This window comes from Metopolophium dirhodum, chromosome 1 (genome assembly GCF_019925205.1).
Source record: "Metopolophium dirhodum isolate CAU chromosome 1, ASM1992520v1, whole genome shotgun sequence".
NCBI lineage: Eukaryota > Metazoa > Arthropoda > Insecta > Hemiptera > Aphididae > Metopolophium > Metopolophium dirhodum.
Genome location: NC_083560.1, coordinates 50,279,061 through 50,300,101, shown reverse-complemented (window position 1 = coordinate 50,300,101; position 21,041 = coordinate 50,279,061). Strand labels below are relative to the sequence as shown.

Sequence of the window (21,041 nt, the reverse complement as noted above, 5' to 3'; positions counted from 1 at the left end):
AACAAGACGATTCGAGCATAAAAACTACCACAACTTGCTCTTCCCTGATTCTGTAGCATTCCAATTAGCTTACACTTAAATTATTGTAAATATTAAATAACTAACCTAGAAATTCTGTATTTAAAAAAAAAATCATAATTTTCACACTAACCTTGAGTGCGTAAATGATATATATAATAGGTTTAACATTTTTGTCTAACCTATAGAAGCCAAATTCATAGAATATTCTCTTACTGTCTGATAATTTGATTAATTAAAAACAAATAATATTATTTATTTCCATGAATACAAATAAGTGCATAATAAATTGTCTTAATATATAAATACAAATTATTCATTTTCACATAATGGTGTAATTATGACAATTAAAAAACAAAATATATCTACATGACTTACACGTTTTAAATTTAAACTTTTTAGGGTTAAACTGTTTAATAAATATAGATTATATTATTTGTGTACCTACAAAATATTAATATGTTTTATAACTAATTTAGTAATTATTAAAGGGAATGTAATTTACAAACAATCTGTTTTTAAGGAATTATAGGCATTATCATAACATTTTAAATTAAATGAAGATGGATAGGTTACCTATTTATTTTAAGTAGTTACAGAAAACAAAATAAGATATACACACTTAAAATAACTATTGCATAGCCAGATCAATCTAAATCACTTGTGTTGAAACTAATATGAGAAAAATATAGTCTAACATTTTAATTTTTTTTATAAATTATCTACAATTTATTGTACTTCCACCACATTAAAAATTGATTGAATATTTGAATTAATCTCTGAAGAAAGTGCAACAAAGCATCATTAATCAACATTTATTAACCAACAATATTTTAAAACAACAGATGGTACAATGCACAATAAAATATTATACATAGGTAATAGGTTACATAATACATTTAACATTTAAATTTATATTTGTGATATATTTATCATTTATCTAGGAATCTTAAGTACATGGGTATAAATGGTTAATACATAGCAAAATTGAAAACAAAACACTTCCATCCAAACGGGAATATCTATTTTTTTTTAATCAAAAACTATTTTGTTATCTTTGTGTGGACATAGCTTAACAAAACATTTGTGTAAAGCAAATACTCACTGTTGGATTAAACTATGCCATGAAGCGTCTGTTAACAGTTTCCTCAACTAAATTATTCTAACTCACATTTATATGGTTGGATACTCTTTAATAATATCATTGATTATATAAATATGATATATCCAAATTTCAGAAAAATATTCTGCTTCAGATTTTAGAATATTAAATTTAAAAAAATGTTGAATTAAAAAAACTATTTATGTAATTATAATTACAAACATAGTACACAAACTTAATACTTAATTATATAGTGTTACAACATTTAATTACAAAAATTATATTTTCTCTAAACAGCATATTATGCAAATATGTTGAATGAGATAATAATTTTAATAATGATTTTGTGTAATCTAGTTATGTATATACAAAAAATAATATTGAATGGCACATTAGACTTAGGAATTCATTTACTTTAATCATAACATCGGTAGCTTGACCGATAAATAAGAATATTGTAATATTCATTGATAATTGATTACCTATGTTAATTTTTTTTTTTTTTTAATTAAAAGTAGGAAGGTAGATATTAATAAAAAACAGAGTAAAAATAGTTTGAACAACATTGCTTTCAGACGATTTATATTAATAATTGTATATCTTGTACTTTACCTGAAGATGTATTTTTGTGATTAAAAATAAAAGATTGTTCATAATAGTTGCATGTATGGAAAATTACCCGCAACAATACCAAACAACTCTTAATCTAGATGCATTTGCAAAAACTATTTAAACAAGACTTTTTTTTCTCTTTTTGGATTGAATTCTTGTTATTGATAGGTTGTGCATTTTCTGTTTGATGATCATCAGCTGAGTTAGCCAATCCATGTTCATGTTCATATCTTTGAATAAATTCAATAAGCTCAATGTTAATAAAATATCTTTGAGTGCATATTTCCTGAAAGTAAGTTAATTACATACTGTTTAGCGGCTTCCTTTGATAATTGAGCTTCTGGAGAATAATGTAGATCCTTAATGTTGTCCGCCAACAATGATTTGGAACTCAAAGAATCGGAAGATAATAATAGTATATCTCGTACCTGCGGTGGTAACTTTTGTAACCACAAGCGTTGTAAATTCTGTTCTAATAACTTATCATCCGTTAATTGTTTCATTTCATTTAAAAGAACGGACGGATATTTATCTTCCAATTTTAAATCGTTTACGAGCTCTATAAGCCTTTCTTGTTCCGATATTTTTTTAAGCAAATGGCTTCTAAAATACATGTATTTATTGACCATACTCATGTTTTGAAATACGTCCAGAATACAACATAAAATATCATGATTGTTTAATTCTTTTAAGAGGTCATAATACACTGGTAAGTCTTCAATCAAGTCCGCGGCCAATATTTTTGATTCAAATTGATTAAACCACCCTTTGGGATTTTTCACATAAAACAGTGGTTGATTAGGCCGAATAATATGATCCTTTATGACTAATACCTTCTCGATCGGTGTTTTTATTGGCTCAGTCAATGTTATTCTTGGCCTAGGCGATGTAATTATTAACTCGACCGGAATATTTCTTGGTCTAGCCATTGTAATTTTGGACTCAGTCGGTGTAATTGTTGGTTCAGTTGGTGTAACCGCTAGCTTGACCGATATTGATTCAGTCGGTGTAATCTCTGACTTGGTCGATATAATTGTTTGTTTGTTCGATGTAGTTGTTGGAGTGCAGGACGGTTTAATTGATGGCTCGGCTGATGTAATATTTTGTACATTTGGTGTAATTGATCGCTCGGTTGATGTAATATTTTGTACATTTGGTGTTATTGTTGGCTCAGCCACTGTAATTTTCGGTGCAGTAGGGGGTGTAATCGATGGATCGATCGGTATAACTGTTGGCTCTGTTACTGTGATTTGTTTTTCATTATTGTTGTCCATCACTGAATTAATTTATTAAATGTTGAGCAACGAATAGAATTACCTACTTCAAAATTTTGAAAATGTAATAAAATATTATACTCGGGTTTAACTAGAGGTGTGTAACAAATCTAACAACATACCTACCTACATTGAAAGTGAATAGAACGCACAAATACACGGTGGCCGATAGACTGCGCTTGTGCAAACAGCTTATTCAACCCCACGACCCACGTACCCCACAAACAGTCCACTCCGCCATAGTGCCCTCAAAATCAATATTTACGAGTATCGAGCGAGAAACACCCCCGCGCTTCCTACATAGTATATAGTATTGGTAATGTACCTACAGAAACTAACAAATGTGGGGTAAACTTCATTGAACATCTGGGGAGAGGGTTATAACTTATATTATCTTATCCCCCACTAACACATATAAATATATTTTTAACTCTAGAATTCAAGATAAATAAATACATATAATATCCACAATAAAGTTTTACTTTTATAATAAGTCAATTTGATTCTGAGTGATTAATACCTACTTTAGTTAGTTATATACTATACCACAAGTTACTATCCGTTACTGTTTATATTATGAAAGTGTTAAGGTTTTTAGTTAGCAGATCATCTTAGCACCTCACAGCCATACACATTAGTCATTAATTCTGAACTGTGCATATAATAGGTCGAATTAAATTAATTAAATTGTATATAATGTAGTTAGGTCAGGCACGTATACAGCGTGGGGAGGGGTCAATCCTCCCCAGAAAATTAATAGTTATGTAATTTATTTATATCAATCATCGATAACTACAAAATAAAGACTACTATGAACCCCCCTCCCTGATTTTTTTTGTGTACCTACGTGCCTGAATTAGGTACAGAGTTGTTTTTTTTTAATATATGCGTAGTAGGCATATGCCAAATAACGTGATAAAATAATTCAAAATACTTAAAAGAGCGCTGGGGGGGGGGGCATAACCCTTCCAGGCACCCCCCTTCGGGTGCCCATTTGAAGTATACCACTCTATATCTTATTACTATTTGACTATCGAAAATGGATACCACCAAATTTCAAAAAAGCATTTGGTACCCGTTCTTATAATATTACCGAGAGGGACAACCCTGTTGCTCGTAATACGTGTCATATTCGCTATTTCTTTTGTGATTATATTGTAATGAGGGGTGTGATATTAAAAATTCGTCCAGGACAAATGCCTCCAATAACTAAGCTGTAGTAAAAACACTGAAATATTCTGACTTATTTATTTCTCGCTTTAACCCTAAAACTACAGTCAACCAACTAAAAACAGAACTATTTTTTAATGTTGATGATATTATAATTACACACCTAGTAACTAAACATCTAACATATGTCTCGTTTCACCTTCATTTTCCACTCGATGAACTCAATGAACAATGAGATCCTTCTTTCTGGCCAGATGAAATCATTGTTAAGAGATTCCGGGGCCGCATTTAACCGAATATGATCTTAAACGATAATTTAAAAAATGAAAATCCAAAAAACAAAAATTCAAAAAAATAGTTTATCTGCAAGATGTCTGGAAATTGCTCGGCTTTTACCAAAATCGTATACGTCTGAGAACCAAATTAGATTGTTTTAAATGTAATGTGTTATTGTTTAATTATATTTTTGTTTGCTTATCTGAAACACGGCTTCATGAAAGTTTTTATGATAATGAATTAGGCTTAAATAACTACGCTATATTTCGATGCGATCGCAATAAGTTCACAAGTAATTTTACAAGGGGGGGGGGGGGGGGGGGTGCTCATTGCCATTCGTAATGACATAGAGTGTGAATACCTTCTATAGTGAATAATGTTTAACACCTATTTGTTAAATTCCGTGTATATAATATAGCGTACCTATATTGTCTGTTCCGTTTATATTTCCCCTATTAGCCCTGTTCCTAATTATGAGACTTTTATGTCAGCTAAGCAGTCTATAATTTCCTCTCATCACGAATGTATATTTATAATCTGTGGTGAATTTAATCTCAACAATATTACATGGAGAAATAATAATTATGGTCTAATTTATTATTCGCTTTCTGGACCTAGAGTCCAATGTGTGTGACAACTCGAGTCATATTTCTCATGACCCGAGAGTCATGTGGTCGAGTCAGGTCGCCAACCACGAGCCGAGACTCAAAAATGTCGGAGCGTCATGGATTTTTTTATATTTTCGTACCAGCATTGAGGAAATCTTAACAATAATAATAAAAAAAAGAACATGACACACTATTTGGGTAAAAAAAATCATTATATTATTTACGGTTGGCGTCGAGAAAGCCGTCGGCATAAAACTCGGACAGAGATAAAAAGAAATAAAAGACACACTGTAATAATAATAATAATTATCTAGCCAATATGGAAATAATAATAATTAATAATCAGCCAATATGGCAATAATAATAAGAACACTCAGCCAATATGGCAATAATAATAGTAATATAAGTTTTAGGGATACCGGCCACGATGTTAAATATATATATATATATATATGAAAAGGTACGTTACCAATTTTAGTACCATGCTCCTACATGTACCGCCCGATGGCGCGACGGCGATCGCGGTGCTCTACAACATTGTGTTTGGACGGGGCGTATGGAAAAGAAGTGTTGTCCGTTGGCTTAGTCGGCCGCAAACGCACGAAAAAGACGACAGGTGACAGAGACAGTGGGAGTACAGAGACAGAGAGAGAGCATGTGGAGATGTAAATTAATCGGCCAATATCCCTACACACGGTATTAGTCAGCGTGGCCCAGACCATGGAGACGAAAGAGGGTAGTGTATGTGCGTTTGCCGCACCGGCAGGTATTGTCGTTGATCGGCGGACTTGGACCCACGGTACAAAGTCGCTGTCGAACGCACACGGAAACAATATTTATATATGTAGCCTAATCTGTAAATCGATGGTCAGCTAGTCACCCAACTCTGATCGTCACATGTGTTCCGAACATATTTGCATTCTACAACTTCTGTCAACTTAATCTGATCCCCAATCATTTTGGCGGCTTTCTCGACCTTGTGTTTTCAAACAGCAATAATTTTTTTATTGAAAAATCTGATATTTTCTCGGTTCCTTGTAATCCTTATCATTCTGCGCTTGAAATTAAGATCACCAAGAAAACCTTTGTTCCACCTATCGACGGGTCCCATACTTTGTTTGATTTTTGTCGTGCAAACTACCCTGAAAGTTCCTTTCTATTATCATACAACTGGATGGAATATAACTATAGATAATGTTAGATCTGCCATTTTCTTTCATCTATGGTTGATTTTCCATCGCTCACTTAATGGATGGTGTTTAACCATCCATGCTAAAAATGAGTTCTGTAAGTCTGTAACGCCTATATTTAAGTCAGGAGATAAATCTGATGTAAAAAATTACAGAACTATTTCGATTCAAAACCATATAGCCAAACTCTTTAGCAATATAGTTGTAAGCCATAACGCTCGGCTACTTCAAACTTAATTGTATTCAAAAATTATGTTCTTGATATAACTGAAAAACATTCTCAAGTCGACATAATATTTATTGATTTCTTAAAAGTCTTCGACCGGGTTGATTACAAAATCCTTATGGAAGTTTTATACAAGGCAGGTTTTGGTGAACCCATTCTAACAGGGTTTGAATCATATCTATCCCACAGAATCCAATATGTAAACATTCATGGTATTAAATCTGCTGCAATAAGGGTCATATCGGGAGTTCCCCAAGGAGGACACTTATAAACCTTATTATCTTCATTATTTGTTAATGGTAAGACCATTGTCCCAAGTTGCAGATTCTAATATATAAATTAGCTATGGGAGTAGTTATTTTTTTTTTTTTTTTTTTAGGAGCTTAAACTTTTGATCTAAAATGTATAAAGCAGGGAAATTTGTTTTTCAACCTAAAATTATATTTTTTATTTCTCTTCATTTCATACTGTTTATTTAATCAAACAAAATTAGTTATGAAATTGAATGAAATAAATAATTAAGTGTTGACTAATTTATTAAAAATATATTGCATTAAAGTATCAAAACTGTTTAAATAAAATAATAAATGTCAATTTTAGATCACCTCAATAGTTTTGAGTTGTTGTCACTCAACTGGCAGCAGGGTTAACAACCAGTAAAAACTTAAAGTTCAAATATATTTTGAACTCTATGTGTATCAAAAATTCTACAGCTTTACTGTGTACTGGGGTCTGGGGCTATTACAGTAAAGGAATTTTTGATACAATGCTCACATTGTACGCCAGGGCCGGCGAAAGCTATGGGCGACCTGGGCGACTGCCCAGGGTGCTAGCACGGAAAAGGCGCCAAACTGAAAATTATTTTTATCAAATTTATCTTTTAATACGCAATAACAATCTATACAATTTGAAATACTCATAATCTAATGTCGTTTTAATTGAAGATACATCTGCAATTGTCTCATATTTGTATAATGAACTATCGTAATTCGTAAGAATATAACAGTGCATCGATACCGCGGTAATATTTACCCATTTATAAATAAATTCATATAACTAGACGATTACGTCTAGATTCGTTAGAAACACCTCGACAGTGAACGCCGTTCGGACCTTACAGCGAAAATACCACAGTATTGCACACTGCTCTATTATAGTACACTACATACAGAATTATTTTTTGTTTTCGACGAGCTCTCGCTACGTACGGTCAGCTGTGTAATGTCAAATGTATAAACTAACAAGTAACGGCCAACAGGTAATCGATATTCTTATATTTTGTTTAGTAAATTTTTACAAAATATTTTGGTTTCTTATTTACAATAAATTCCGTTCTCTGGTTGTCTTTAATAAATAAGTAGTTAGTGAAACACAGTATTCCTATATTATAGGCAGTGGTGGCGTGAAATAATATTATATTATATGATATTATATTTGATTTGATATTCTTTGTTAATGAATATACTTAGATATAATTTTATATAATAATTAATATATGGCGTAACGGTAGATATAACATGGTGAATCGCGCCACATTCGCACATTTATTATTATGAAAACACTGTTTTCGCAGAATCTATAAATATTATAATATCATAATTGATATTATTTTCGTCGTACAATTCGGGCGCCAGCCTATATATAATACTTTCGGCAGCGACGGCCGTTGTACAGTATATATACAGTGCCGCAACAATAGAGCAAACAAGGTATGCATTGCATTCCCTGGCCAGATTTTATGTTTAAGTGTGGGCCCATCAACAAGAGAAAAAAATTAATTATTATTCGAAAAAAAATAGAAAATATTTAATATATCTTCTATAATAGATTGATATTATTTTAGATAGGTATTATTATTTTGATATTATTCGAAAAACAAAAATTCAAACAATTCAATAATTGACATTTTTTATTATTGAAAATGATCTTTTGTCTCTTTATAGTGAAATTTTATATAGTTAAAATTTTTTTATACATTGAAGTTTCCCAGTTCTGTCATTACAGCCGAGAGGTAATTTTACAAATTAAAACTGTTGTAAGACTATCTTCGGAATTTAATTTCACAAGAGAGGTTAACTGGCATAGGTACTTAACATTTAAAAACTAAGGACAAATGAACTTGATCTTGAAAATTTGATAAATGACTGCAAATATAAGTCTAGAAAGAATCACTTTTTAAAAATAAAATCGTTGTATACCTACCTAATATTTGTTGATAATTTATATTTTGTTATTTAAATTGTAATGTAATATATTGTGTTAAAATCGAGAAAAATTAACATACCTATTACATTTTGTTTGATAAATTAATTGCTTTTTAATTTACTTGACTACTGATAACTGATGTATTGTTGGAGATCTGTTTAGAAATACGATGAACTTAAGGCTGATACCCTAATGTGTTGTGTCTGTCTTACAAGTGGGTAACATAGCAAATTTTACGCTCAGCAGAACACGTGTAGCTTTGTTAGTTTATAAATTAGAGCAAATTGACCTTTTATAAAATCTAAAGGTGAGGTTATCATCGCGAGTTATGAGTATTTTAAAATTGTAAATTATTTGTACATCTTAAAATACTCATAACTCACTTTAAAATTAAAATATATTAAAATTCCCATGAGATTGTCTAGGTAATAATCTTACCTTTAGATTTTATAAGAGGTTAATTCGCTCTAATTTTTAAATTAACGGAGCACGGTCTTCTGGGCGTAAAATTTGTTATGTAACGCACTTGTAAGACGGAGACAACACATGTGAGTATCATGTCCTCTTAATATAACCAACATTACTACTATACTGCTTGAAAAAATGTTAAAACTTGGGGGCCATAAATATTGTCTTGCATTAGAGGTCTACCAAAGGTTAGTTGCGACACCAACTTTTTTTCATTATATTAAAGTACAATCATAGGCTATAGGGGCGAGGGGCCCCATAAAATGTTTCGCATCAGGGCCCCACAAAACCTAGTTGCGGCTCTGGCTATATACTATAATAATATAGAGTATGTGATGATTTCTATAGCACAATAATTCGTGCGGTCTATTGACTATTTATAATAATATTATATTTTAATTACTATTATCAACTGGGTGGGGGGAGGGTAAGGGTCCCAATACTTCTAGCGCCGGCCCTGATTGTACCGATACGTATTTATCTACAGAGCTAAATTGGAACGATGCTACTGATGAGTGATGGCAAGTGAATTTGAGCAACCTTTCATCAATAATTACTTTTACTAATAATTACTTAACTTTTCAATATCAAATAAACTAAAACAAAGTTAAAAAAAATAATCATAAATAAAATAAAATCTTCAATTAACACTAAACATTTATAGTAAATACTAATCATACTACCTATAAGTTTGATTAATTTTATATTTTTCTAAAAAAATAAATAAATTCTACGAATTACACAGTATAGGCACTATGAATGAATTATTTTGTTCGCGAAAAACCAATTGTGAAAATTGATCAAATAAATTACTTACTTACTTATGTATATATTTTATACTTTGTAAATGATAAATAAAATGTCGATGTCATAATTTATAAAAATTATTAATTATTAATAGTTAAAAAAAATTACAATATATACCTGCATTATTGCAAACAACAATATTGATTTAATCCTCAGGGATTGTTATAAGTTATAATAGATTCCGAAGATGAGATCCAGACTGATAATGTTATATTAAATGCACGCATTCCAGCTGTTGATGATGCTGCAGGCGCAGTTGATCCACAAGTCATTGCTGAAGATTTAATTCGAGTTGCTGAAATTAATATTGAGCTAGAAGGTAATATTTACATAATAGACTTCAAAAAAAAATATTTTTAAATTATTATTGTTTTTAATGTATAGGTAGGTACTTACCAATAATAAAAAAGATACCTCTATCAAAAAAAATTTTGTTTTTTAATTAGGTACCTTCCTAGTAAATTATAACTAAATCATTTATTTATTACTAGATTATGATGATATGGACTTCATCCTTCCTGAAGATGGAGAATTGGATGTATGGCAGCAATTTAGAAATGACGTTGTTTGCGCACCGTAACGGAGCTATTGAGGTAGTATCTCTAGCTGACCGTACGACACTTGCGGCGGGTAATTGTATGCGTTATAACCGGTGTGTGATTAGGAGTAGATAACTTAACACTTAAATTGAAGGTGTGCGTTGGTGGCACTAAAACATATTTATTATTGCCAACACATATAATACAGTCGTGTCATAATTCGGGGGATATGATCATATCTTACAGTTTCTTACTATACGGGAATGGCGATGTACAAAATACTATCTATATAAACAATAACATAATATGTAATCTTATCTGCGACGATGGTGACAATATGATAGTGGCTTGAACCGACAACAGCTGACACTGGTACCAATGGACAACACCAAGCGGGACTGGGGCACCTACCGACGCACCGGCGATGATGCAATTGGCACACCTGACTGGTGCGGCGCTCGCGGCGTAACGGCGTACAGCAGGGCTCCGTGGGAAACCACGTGGAAACGCAAAGTCGGCCGATCGCGAACCACTATGAACCGGCGAACAGGGGCGCACCCACGCACTCAACACGCGACAAGCGAAATCGGTATAACGCACGGACAAAGAAAAAAAAACCAACAAACGGGCACGCGTGGATTAATGACGGCGTGTATGCGAAAAGAAAAGCGCGGTCGGGGGACGGATCCGGACACTAGACCAACGACAAAGGACGGCGCGGGTAGAACAACAAACGACCGGCCAAGCACGGACGTGCGGGCAGAACTGGTTGACGGCGATATTCCCCGGCTAGAAGCGCGCCACCAGCGCTATCAAGGGTGGTGGAAGGGAACGGGGTTCAACTTCGCGAATGTTCGGCACCCGATGCGATGTACAGCGGGACAACAACGCTGTTGCCCAAACATACTCCCCCCATGGGAGGCGCAGCCTCACATCCGCTGATGCACTGGTATAATTGAATGATGACGACGGCTTCTCGGAGTCAGTTCTGGCCTGTTACCACTTACCACCAAAAAAAATACAACAAAATGACGTACTACATAATATAAACCAAAATAAGGGGGGTGCTGTTACAGTAGCACAAGAATACATAAAAAAAAAAAAAAAAACATAAATATAATGGAGTTCGCTTATGTAACGGGAAACACACATAGGCGAACAGAGCGTGGGGGTCACCTAACAGGGGGTACCTGGACGGGTCCCTTCGGTGGGCAGAACGACCAACTTCACAACGGGGCGGGTTATTTCGCCGTGGGCGGTTCGCAAACGGACCACGCGTACTGCACCGTCGGCTCCTGGCAACAGTGCGATCACCCGTCCCATTCGCCACGATAGGGGGGGGAGACTGGTTGTCCCGGATGACGACGACATCGTTTAGGCGAACATTTGGGACCCCGGTGGACCATTTGGTGCGTGCCTGCAGCGTGGTCAAGTATTCGGTGGACCATTGCCTCCAGAACGCCTGGTGACATTGGTCTAACAGCTTCCACCGGTTCACGAGACTGGACTTGTCCTCCGATGACGTCCGAGGTGGCACGGCAAGCAGTGGTTGGCCGATGAGAAAGTGTCCCGGCGACAAGTAATCCAGGTCGGCTGGATCGGATGACAGCGGGGTGAGTGGGCGTGAGTTAAGGACAGCCTCCACTCTACACAGGACTGTCGTAAATTCTTCGTATGAAAAGTGGTGATTGCCCATTACACGGACCAATAATCTTTTCGTGGAACGCACCGCAGCCTCCCATAATCCGCCGAAGTGTGGTGCACTGGGCGGGTTGAAATGCCAGGAACAATGTGGGCGCGAATCACTTAGCGCGGCTTGTCCCTCTGGGCTATTGATTAACGTGTGCAATTGCCGGTCGGCCCCCACGAAGTTGGTCCCGCAGTCGCTGAAAACGTCGGACGGCAGACCACGCCGGGCAATGAATCTGTCAAATGCCGCGAGGAACGCGGCCGTAGATAGCTCGGTCACAACCTCGAGGTGACACGCCTTCACCGCGAAACATACAAAAACAGCCACATACACCTTAAATGATCGTGCTTTGCGAAGGCGGGTCTCTTGTAACTGCAATGGACCAGCGAAATCAATACCCACTCGCCCGAACGGCCGACACTGTTGAACACGGCCTGGTGGCAGATCAGCCATCAACGGTTGAAGTGGTTGATGGTCAAATCGGACGCAGATGGTACATTCACTGCTGACTTGATGTAGCACTGATCTTATGGACATTATCCAAAATCGTTGGGACACCATGGCGGTCACGACTCGAGGTCCGGCATGACAGCTGATGCGATGCCAATGACGACACACCAACAAGGCCAAGCGCGAGTGTTTTGCTAGTAATATCGGGTGCTGACGGTCATATGGCAGCATTGAGTGACGCAATCGCCCACCCACTCGAATGACGCCGGAGGGATCAATGAACGGGCACAGACGGGCGAGCGGTTTGGCTGCCACACGGAGATGGTGAGATAACTCGTGCCGTAATTGTGCAAAAAACTTACGTTGGGACTCGATCACCAGCGCCTGAAGTGCCGCGTCGAGTTCATAACGGGTGAGGGCCGCCCGTCGCGTAACCCATACGCGACGGCGGCAGCGATTTGTAAATCGATACACATGGGCCACAACGCGAACCAACTTGTCGTAAGACGAAAACTCGTCGAACCATTCAACAGCGGGAGGTTGAACGTTGACGGTCACGGATAGAACGCGCAATTCGGGCAAGTCACTCAGCGGCAGCATGGCGACTCCGACCGGCCACGATGACGGACAACGCCGTAGAAACTCAGGACCCTGCCAATAGAGCTTTAATGCTGAAAGCTCGGACGGTAACACACCGCGTGAAGCACAATCGGCGGGATTGTCCGCGGATGGAATGTGTGCCCACACGCAAGTCGGTAGTAGCGTGTTAATTCTGTGAACCCGATTTGACACGTATATTTTAAACGACTCGTGGCGATTGACCAACCAGGACAGGACAATCGTTGAGTCCGTCCATGCATGTACACCGACGATGTTGACCTGAGGATCGAGAATACACTTGACGCGGTATAACCAACGCGCCAATAACTCAGCGGCGTTCAACTCGAGCCGCGGGATGGTCAACGATTTCACCGGCGCTAGCTTGGTTTTCGCGCCAACCAGCGAGATCGAGGCGTCCTCCCGATCGTCCAACACGCGGAGGTATACGACAGCGGCGCATCCATTCTGTGACGCATCACAAAATCCTAACAATAGACAACGGCCGGCGGACTGCGTGCTAAAGTGTCGAGGAATGTTTATTTGACGGAGGCAGGCCAATGATTCGACGAAAGTGGACCATTCCTGATGAAGATCATTCGGAAGAGGGTCGTCCCATCCAAGATTGCAGGACCACGTTCGTTGCATTATGTGCTTCGCGTAGAAGGTGGCCGGCGAAAATATGCCCAACGGATCGAAAATTCGCGCAATTAACGATAAAACGCCGCGTTTGGTGAATACGGGTGGTGAGTCACAACGGATGGCGCACCCAAAAACGTCATCGATCGGCTGCCATTGCAGGCCGAGAACCTTGATGCCACCCCCATCCACAGCATCAAAAGGTAACGGACCCGTCACACGGGCAGAGGCGGGTATACTGTCGAGGACCGCAGGATAGTTACTGGACCACTTCTTCAACTCCAAGTTGGATTTACCGAGGACGTTGATCATATCACGTTGGAGCTTGAGAACACCGTCGACCGTATCGGCGCCTACACATATGTCATCGACATAAGTTTGCTGCAACAGCGCTCGCCGAATGTCGTCGTGACCGGCGCAATCCGTTTCGGCGATGGCGGCTAACACGCGGAGCGCCAAGAACGGGGCACAATTCAGGCCGTATGTCACCGTATTTAACTCATATTCCACGAGTTTATCGTGAGGTGACGCGCGCCATAAGATATGCTGGAGTGGACGATATTCAGGCGCTACCAGCACTTGACGATACATTTTACAAATGTCGGCAGTGAACGCGAATTTGTGCACCCGAAATCTGGTCAAAATGTCCACTATGTCCTGCTGCAACTTCGGACCTTGATACATACAACTATTTAGTGACGTCCCATCATGGGACACAGCGGAAGCGTCGAATACGACGCGAATTTTAAAGTCACCGTTGGACTGTGTGCACACTGCGTGGTGGGGGATGATGTACTTCCCTGGGGTCGTGGCCACGGACATGTGACCGAGCGCGAGATATTCAGACATGAAGTCACAATATGCCCCGCGCAGAGATGTGTCGGACGTCAGTTTCCGTTCGAGGGATTCGAAACGCTTGAGCGCGACGGAACGTGAACCCGGGAACGACAATTGTGGTACTGGCTTACGCGTTGGTAGCGGCACTTGAAACCGACCGGAAGGCAATCGCTTGTGTTCGGCGAGGAATTGACTCTCACACCACCCATCGTCGGTAAAAGATGACGGAGCTGCGTCTGGTTCTTCGACGGTCCAAAATTTATCCATCAGAGCTTCAATGGACGTGGCTAAGGACACCGGTGTAGTGACAAGATGACAGGTGGCCGCCGCCGGAATTGGCCCGATTAGGACCCAACCGAAGATTGAACCAAAAGCAGTGGGTAAGGCATCGTCGATTTTAATTTGTCGACCGTCCAGAATGGCGGAAAACACGTCGGCCCCAAGTAACATGTCCACCGGAGATGCCACGTTGAACTGTGGATCGGCGAGTGCGAGGGTGGAAAAACGATCCTTGATATCCACGGGAAGCGAGGTGCGCGGCATGTCACTTGTAATAGACGGCAGTACCCAGGCTTGGACAATTAACGCGGGTTCGGTAGCGAACCGCGGCCTGATGTGACACTCGACGACACCCTTTACGTTGACGACAGGCGTGCCGGATATGCCACTTACTGGCATTGTCCACGGACGAGGACGGAAACCAAGGCGGGTCGAACACGCCACTGTCATGGCACTAATCTGGGACGCGGAATCGACCAGAGCGCGAACCGTTTGCCAAGATCCGGCCCTGTCGCGCACGTGAATCAACGCGGTGCCTAGCAAGACCGTTGGTATCGCACTCGAACGCGGTGCCAACGCGGCTGCGCAACACGACGGTGTTTCCCCCCCCTCTGTCACCGCCTTCCTCTTGGCGGGTGGGAGTAACACCATGTAACAATGTGTGATGTTTTTTCGAACACTGGTGACATCGCGACTTTGATGAACAGGCGCGGATAAAATGATTACCGCTGAGGCAATTAAAACAAACTTTATTTTCATGGGCCCATCGATTCCGATCGTCCAGTGACCATGATCGGAACTTCGGACACGAGCTGATGCTGTGCGAACCCTGACAACATGAACATGAGCTGGTGGTAGTCTGCGAATGACGCTCCGTTGGTTTCACGGCGACGAGCGCCACGGGATTACTTTTCCCCGCGCGGTGGCTGACGTACGGCCCGGTAATAGGCTGCGGCTTCGGTTTGGCATTAGTCGTCCGCGGCTCGCCCACATTTTCTAAGACGGTAATACGATCCCGCACGAATTTCAGTAGTTTATCGACTGTTGGATAAACCTCGTTACTTGCCATGGTGGATTCGAATAATTTGCGAGTGGCGATCGGTAACGCACGGAAAGCCGAAGTAAACAGAATGAACGACCCGAGGTCGGGAATGTCCATCGCGGATAATAACGAAATATTTTCGTCAAATGTAGACAAAAAAACGGTTAAGTCGTGCAATGACTCCTGCGACGACGACGGCGCGTTTAACACTTTTTCTAACAACGAGGTCGCGACCATGCGCGGGCGGTGGAAACGAGCGGACAAAGTGGACCATATCAACTGATAGTTATCATCAGACGCGGGTATACTGCGAATCGCGTCCAAAGCCGCACCATGCAAACACCCAGTCAAATAGTACAACTTATCGACGTTCGACAGGTACTGGCGGCTATCGACTTGCTTAGTGAATGTATCACGAAAGGTCGGCCATAAACGAAAATCGCCTCCAAATCTTGGTAGGGGGATTTCCGGAAGTCGCGATAACGTTGGACCGGACGACGCGTCGGACACAGACGATGAGTTACCGACGTTTTGGCCCACGCTGGGTGCTGTGCGGACCGGACGAAGTAAATTCGCGGCAGCCTTCGCGGAATTAATCAAAATTCGTAATTCACCCGATTGTCCGGGAGCATAATCACTTGCTTTACCTAAGTTAACAAGGCATTCTAATACCGTGTTATCTTCCGCTTTATACTGAGACCACCCCGCATCTAACCCGTCAACATTTAAAATAAATTCGGGTACGAAGTCCGGATCGGAATTCGCGCGTGGTATCATGGCATGCACCGCCTTTATACCCTCAATCGCGGACTCCCGCTTCAGGGCTGCGATCGCGCGACGGCGCTCCTCGCGTTCAGAAAACTCCTTCTTAGGATCGACCATCTTAAGCGATTACGAGTAGCTATATGTCACACAGAGGCTGATAATTCAATACGCCGCTTGGCTGGGACCCCCCATAAGGTTCCTAACCACGCTCTGCTACCAAAATGTTTGCGCACCGTAACGGAGCTATTGAGGTAGTATCTCTAGCTGACCGTACGACACTTGCGGCGGGTAATTGTATGCGTTATAACCGGTGTGTGATTAGGAGTAGATAACTTAACACTTAAATTGAAGGTGTGCGTTGGTGGCACTAAAACATATTTATTATTGCCAACACATATAATACAGTCGTGTCATAATTCGGGGGATATGATCATATCTTACAGTTTCTTACTATACGGGAATGGCGATGTACAAAATACTATCTATATAAACAATAACATAATATGTAATCTTATCTGCGACGATGGTGACAATATGATAGTGGCTTGAACCGACAACAGCTGACACTGGTACCAATGGACAACACCAAGCGGGACTGGGGCACCTACCGACGCACCGGCGATGATGCAATTGGCACACCTGACTGGTGCGGCGCTCGCGGCGTAACGGCGTACAGCAGGGCTCCGTGGGAAACCACGTGGAAACGCAAAGTCGGCCGATCGCGAACCACTATGAACCGGCGAACAGGGGCGCACCCACGCACTCAACACGCGACAAGCGAAATCGGTATAACGCACGGACAAAGAAAAAAAAACCAACAAACGGGCACGCGTGGATTAATGACGGCGTGTATGCGAAAAGAAAAGCGCGGTCGGGGGACGGATCCGGACACTAGACCAACGACAAAGGACGGCGCGGGTAGAACAACAAACGACCGGCCAAGCACGGACGTGCGGGCAGAACTGGTTGACGGCGATATTCCCCGGCTAGAAGCGCGCCACCAGCGCTATCAAGGGTGGTGGAAGGGAACGGGGTTCAACTTCGCGAATGTTCGGCACCCGATGCGATGTACAGCGGGACAACAACGCTGTTGCCCAAACAGACGTTGATGGGAAAGAAGAAATTATTTTTGTAGAAGTTCCTCAAAATCTCTATGAACTTTAGATTCTTCTGTAGATTAAACAAATATTTGTATTGTGTGCAGAATGGAAGAGAGGACACTTACACTTGTTCCTTGTGGACATAGAGTGTTATCTGTGGATTGTGTAACACAGTTACAAGCACAAAGATGACCACTATGTTATTGTGATTTTAATATGACATTACGTATCTGGTGACTGGTATAATTATTTACATAAGAGGTGGCAAAGCGCCTATATACTTTTACACACTTAAACTTTTTATCAAGATTATAAAGAAAACATTAAACATATTATATGGAATAATAAAAATGGTATTTCATATAATAGGCAATAGCAATATTATATTATAATATAATATAATATAATATATCTTAGAGCCTTACTAATAAAAAATATATTAATTTTTTTCTAGGGTACCTATACCTGCAAAATATTATGTTAATTTTATTAGGTATAATAATATAATTCTTGCCTACCTTATTCCTCAAACAGTTGTACTAGTACTACTGTAGCTTATTGATTTAATAAGTTTGATGTTCCAAAATCAAATGACTATAATTAGTATGGTCTACAATCTAGTATATTATGATAAATTATCAATGATATTGGTATGATGACAAATAAATTAACAATTGAACATAAGGTAGACAGGTATTACATAATATTATAACAGTTGATTATAAATATTAAATAGGTACTATAGTAATAATAATCAATGGATTAACGAAGAAATGTATATATTATAGAATGAAGATATGAAATGGTAGATAAGTACCTACCTACTATAATAGGTATTACTGAGCATTTTTAATTTACGCTATATTATATACGCAAAACTTGCTAAAAATTTTAACTGTCGTAAAAACCCCATATACAAACAGATAATGTTCTTACCATCAAGTTTCATAATAGGTCATTAGGTCAATTATTGGTCGATTCATTCTCATTTTTGAACTAACGGAGCTAAACGTGATCTGCGTACATTTGGTATGTCACGTACTCAGTGCCGCCGGACTGCCGGATTATATATAATATATCGATCCATATTATGTGATAAATGTCTAGGTATAAAACGTTTTAAAATTATTTTTTTGAGATTCGGTATTTTTGAGAGGCCCTTTGAATAATTTGCCTCCTGAACACTTTACATCCCAGGGACACTGGTATAGGTACATGTTTTATAATTCTATTTTGAGATTTTCTTCAAAATTAAATTGTTGGCCAATGTATGTCGATTGTCTTTACGTCGATACTCGATAACGATCACTAATTAGCAATATACATCATACACATTAAAAAAAATCTTAATTTCAATTATTTACATATTTGTCTGTGTAAATTATTGGAACTAGAAAGGAACGAACAATTTTGTTATTTTTCCTTCAAAAAAAGAGCTTGTTCATTTCCTTGTTCTTTTTTTATAAAAAGGAATTCGTTCATCGTCCCATTCTTTAAAAAGGAATTCGTTCCAGGAATCCGTTCCTTCCAAATACTGGGAGGCACACATATTTTGCCGCCTTATAACACGCAAAAAATAAAATGCTGAATGATGTCATTATGTAATTGATTTTTATGTGTGAAAAACAATTGATCATTTCGAAAAATGTCTAATAGTAATATATAAAATATTAAAAGTACAGCACTATTAAAAATTGAACATAAAAATATTAAATTATTAAATTTTGGAGTACCTATGTATTGTGGCTAAATAGTATAACTAATTACTAATAATTATTCGTATAAGACATAAGTATTTACCGCTGATGGCGTAAAAAAAGTTGGTTTGTAATTTTGTAATTTTTAGTTTTAACTTCTAATTTTAACCGTTTTACTTTTGCTCTTTTTATATTCAGCGCCACCTAATTTTACTCTTTTTAAAGACATTATTTTCAAATATAAAATAAAATTACTCTTGTACACTTGACAAAATTACAACCAATCAAATACTAATCATTACTATACAACCCACTTACTAATGAGCACTATAATAATATAGTGATAATTCTGTTACCTATATTATAGTCCAGGCAAATTAGACTCAATTTTGACAAATGGCGGAAAAAAAGCAGGAAAGCTGAATTTTGGTATACACCTTTATTGAAGGGTACTAAGTAACATACTAAAAGTCCCCAACGATTTGATGACCGCTACCTCAGCTAGAGCGTTTCCATCATATTATGTTGGAACAATATTTACCTTGATAATCGCACATGAAATATCATATAATTGGTAATTTCTATCTTATGACGTCCGTAATCGTGATTAACACAGTTTTTACTTTGTATTATACTAACAATTTTGAATTTATTGCTTTATAACTATTATATCGTATTAAGTTAATTGCATTTATGTCAATTTTGACTAATTTATGGTTCTACTGGTTGTACATAGTATATATTTATTGTATATCCTATTATAATGACTATTAAAAACCTATTATTCTAACTATAACAATGCCCCGTACAAAATATTTCTTTAAATAACTTTGATGATCGCAAATTAGTTCCCGTCCCATTAAAATACCTCAGTCGTGTGCCTGTAATGTAATAGAGCTTATCGTGCCAATACGTCGCGTATTATTTATTATATTGTTTTCGATCTAATTTATATAATTTTAATTATTTATTCATAGATTATTTTTCATTTGAAATTCGAAAATAGAAGTTGATAGGTATGTCTTTAAGTAAGTGTTGCATTTGTGAAAATCCAATAAACTCGGAAAGTGACGTGGTAACGTTAAAATCTAAAGTCTTGGATTCGTTAATAAATGCGAGTAAACAAAGATTTGACAATAAGTGGTTAACATTAATTAATGAAAACGTAAAATTACACTCAAAATGTCGTAAGGATTATACAAAGTAAATGCAGTGAAGGATTAGGAAATATTTTGTACGGGGCATTGCTATAGTTAGAATAATAGGTTTTTAATAGTCATTATAATAGGATAGGTATACAATAAATATATACTATGTACAACCAATAGAACCATAAATCAGTCAAAATTGACATAAATGCAATTAACTTAATACGATATAATAGTTATAAAGCAATAAATTCAAAATTGTTAGTATAATACAAAGTAAAAACTGTGTTAATCACGATTAC

The 21,041-nt window shown here is 38.1% G+C and overlaps 1 protein-coding gene and 2 pseudogenes across 1 annotated transcript; 1 reads left to right on the top strand and 2 right to left on the bottom strand.

Annotated features, from left to right (window-relative positions):
• Positions 1-1,746: 1,746 nt before the first annotated feature.
• Positions 1,747-3,074, bottom strand: LOC132935869 (uncharacterized). Its single transcript, XM_061002504.1, has 2 exons — positions 2,042-3,074; positions 1,747-1,962 (listed from the first exon to the last, which is right to left on the bottom strand). Exons 1-2 carry the CDS (start codon positions 3,004-3,006, stop codon positions 1,827-1,829), a joined length of 1,101 nt encoding a protein of 366 aa, XP_060858487.1. The 5' UTR covers positions 3,007-3,074; the 3' UTR covers positions 1,747-1,826.
• Positions 3,075-9,651: 6,577 nt separating this feature from the next.
• Positions 9,652-18,131, top strand: LOC132939765 (uncharacterized; annotated as a pseudogene).
• LOC132933618 (uncharacterized) lies at positions 11,626-12,295 on the bottom strand (annotated as a pseudogene).
• Positions 18,132-21,041: the final 2,910 nt, after the last annotated feature.

Bases quoted from the DNA above. Each gene is read 5' to 3' on its own strand.
- LOC132935869 (XM_061002504.1), bottom strand. From the start codon at position 3,006: ATGGACAACAATAATGAAAAACAAATCACAGTAACAGAGCCAACAGTT. The intron at 1,963-2,041 runs GTATGTAATTAA...ATTTATTCAAAG, and splicing joins TCAAAGGAAGCCGCTAAACA to ATATGAACATGAACATGGAT.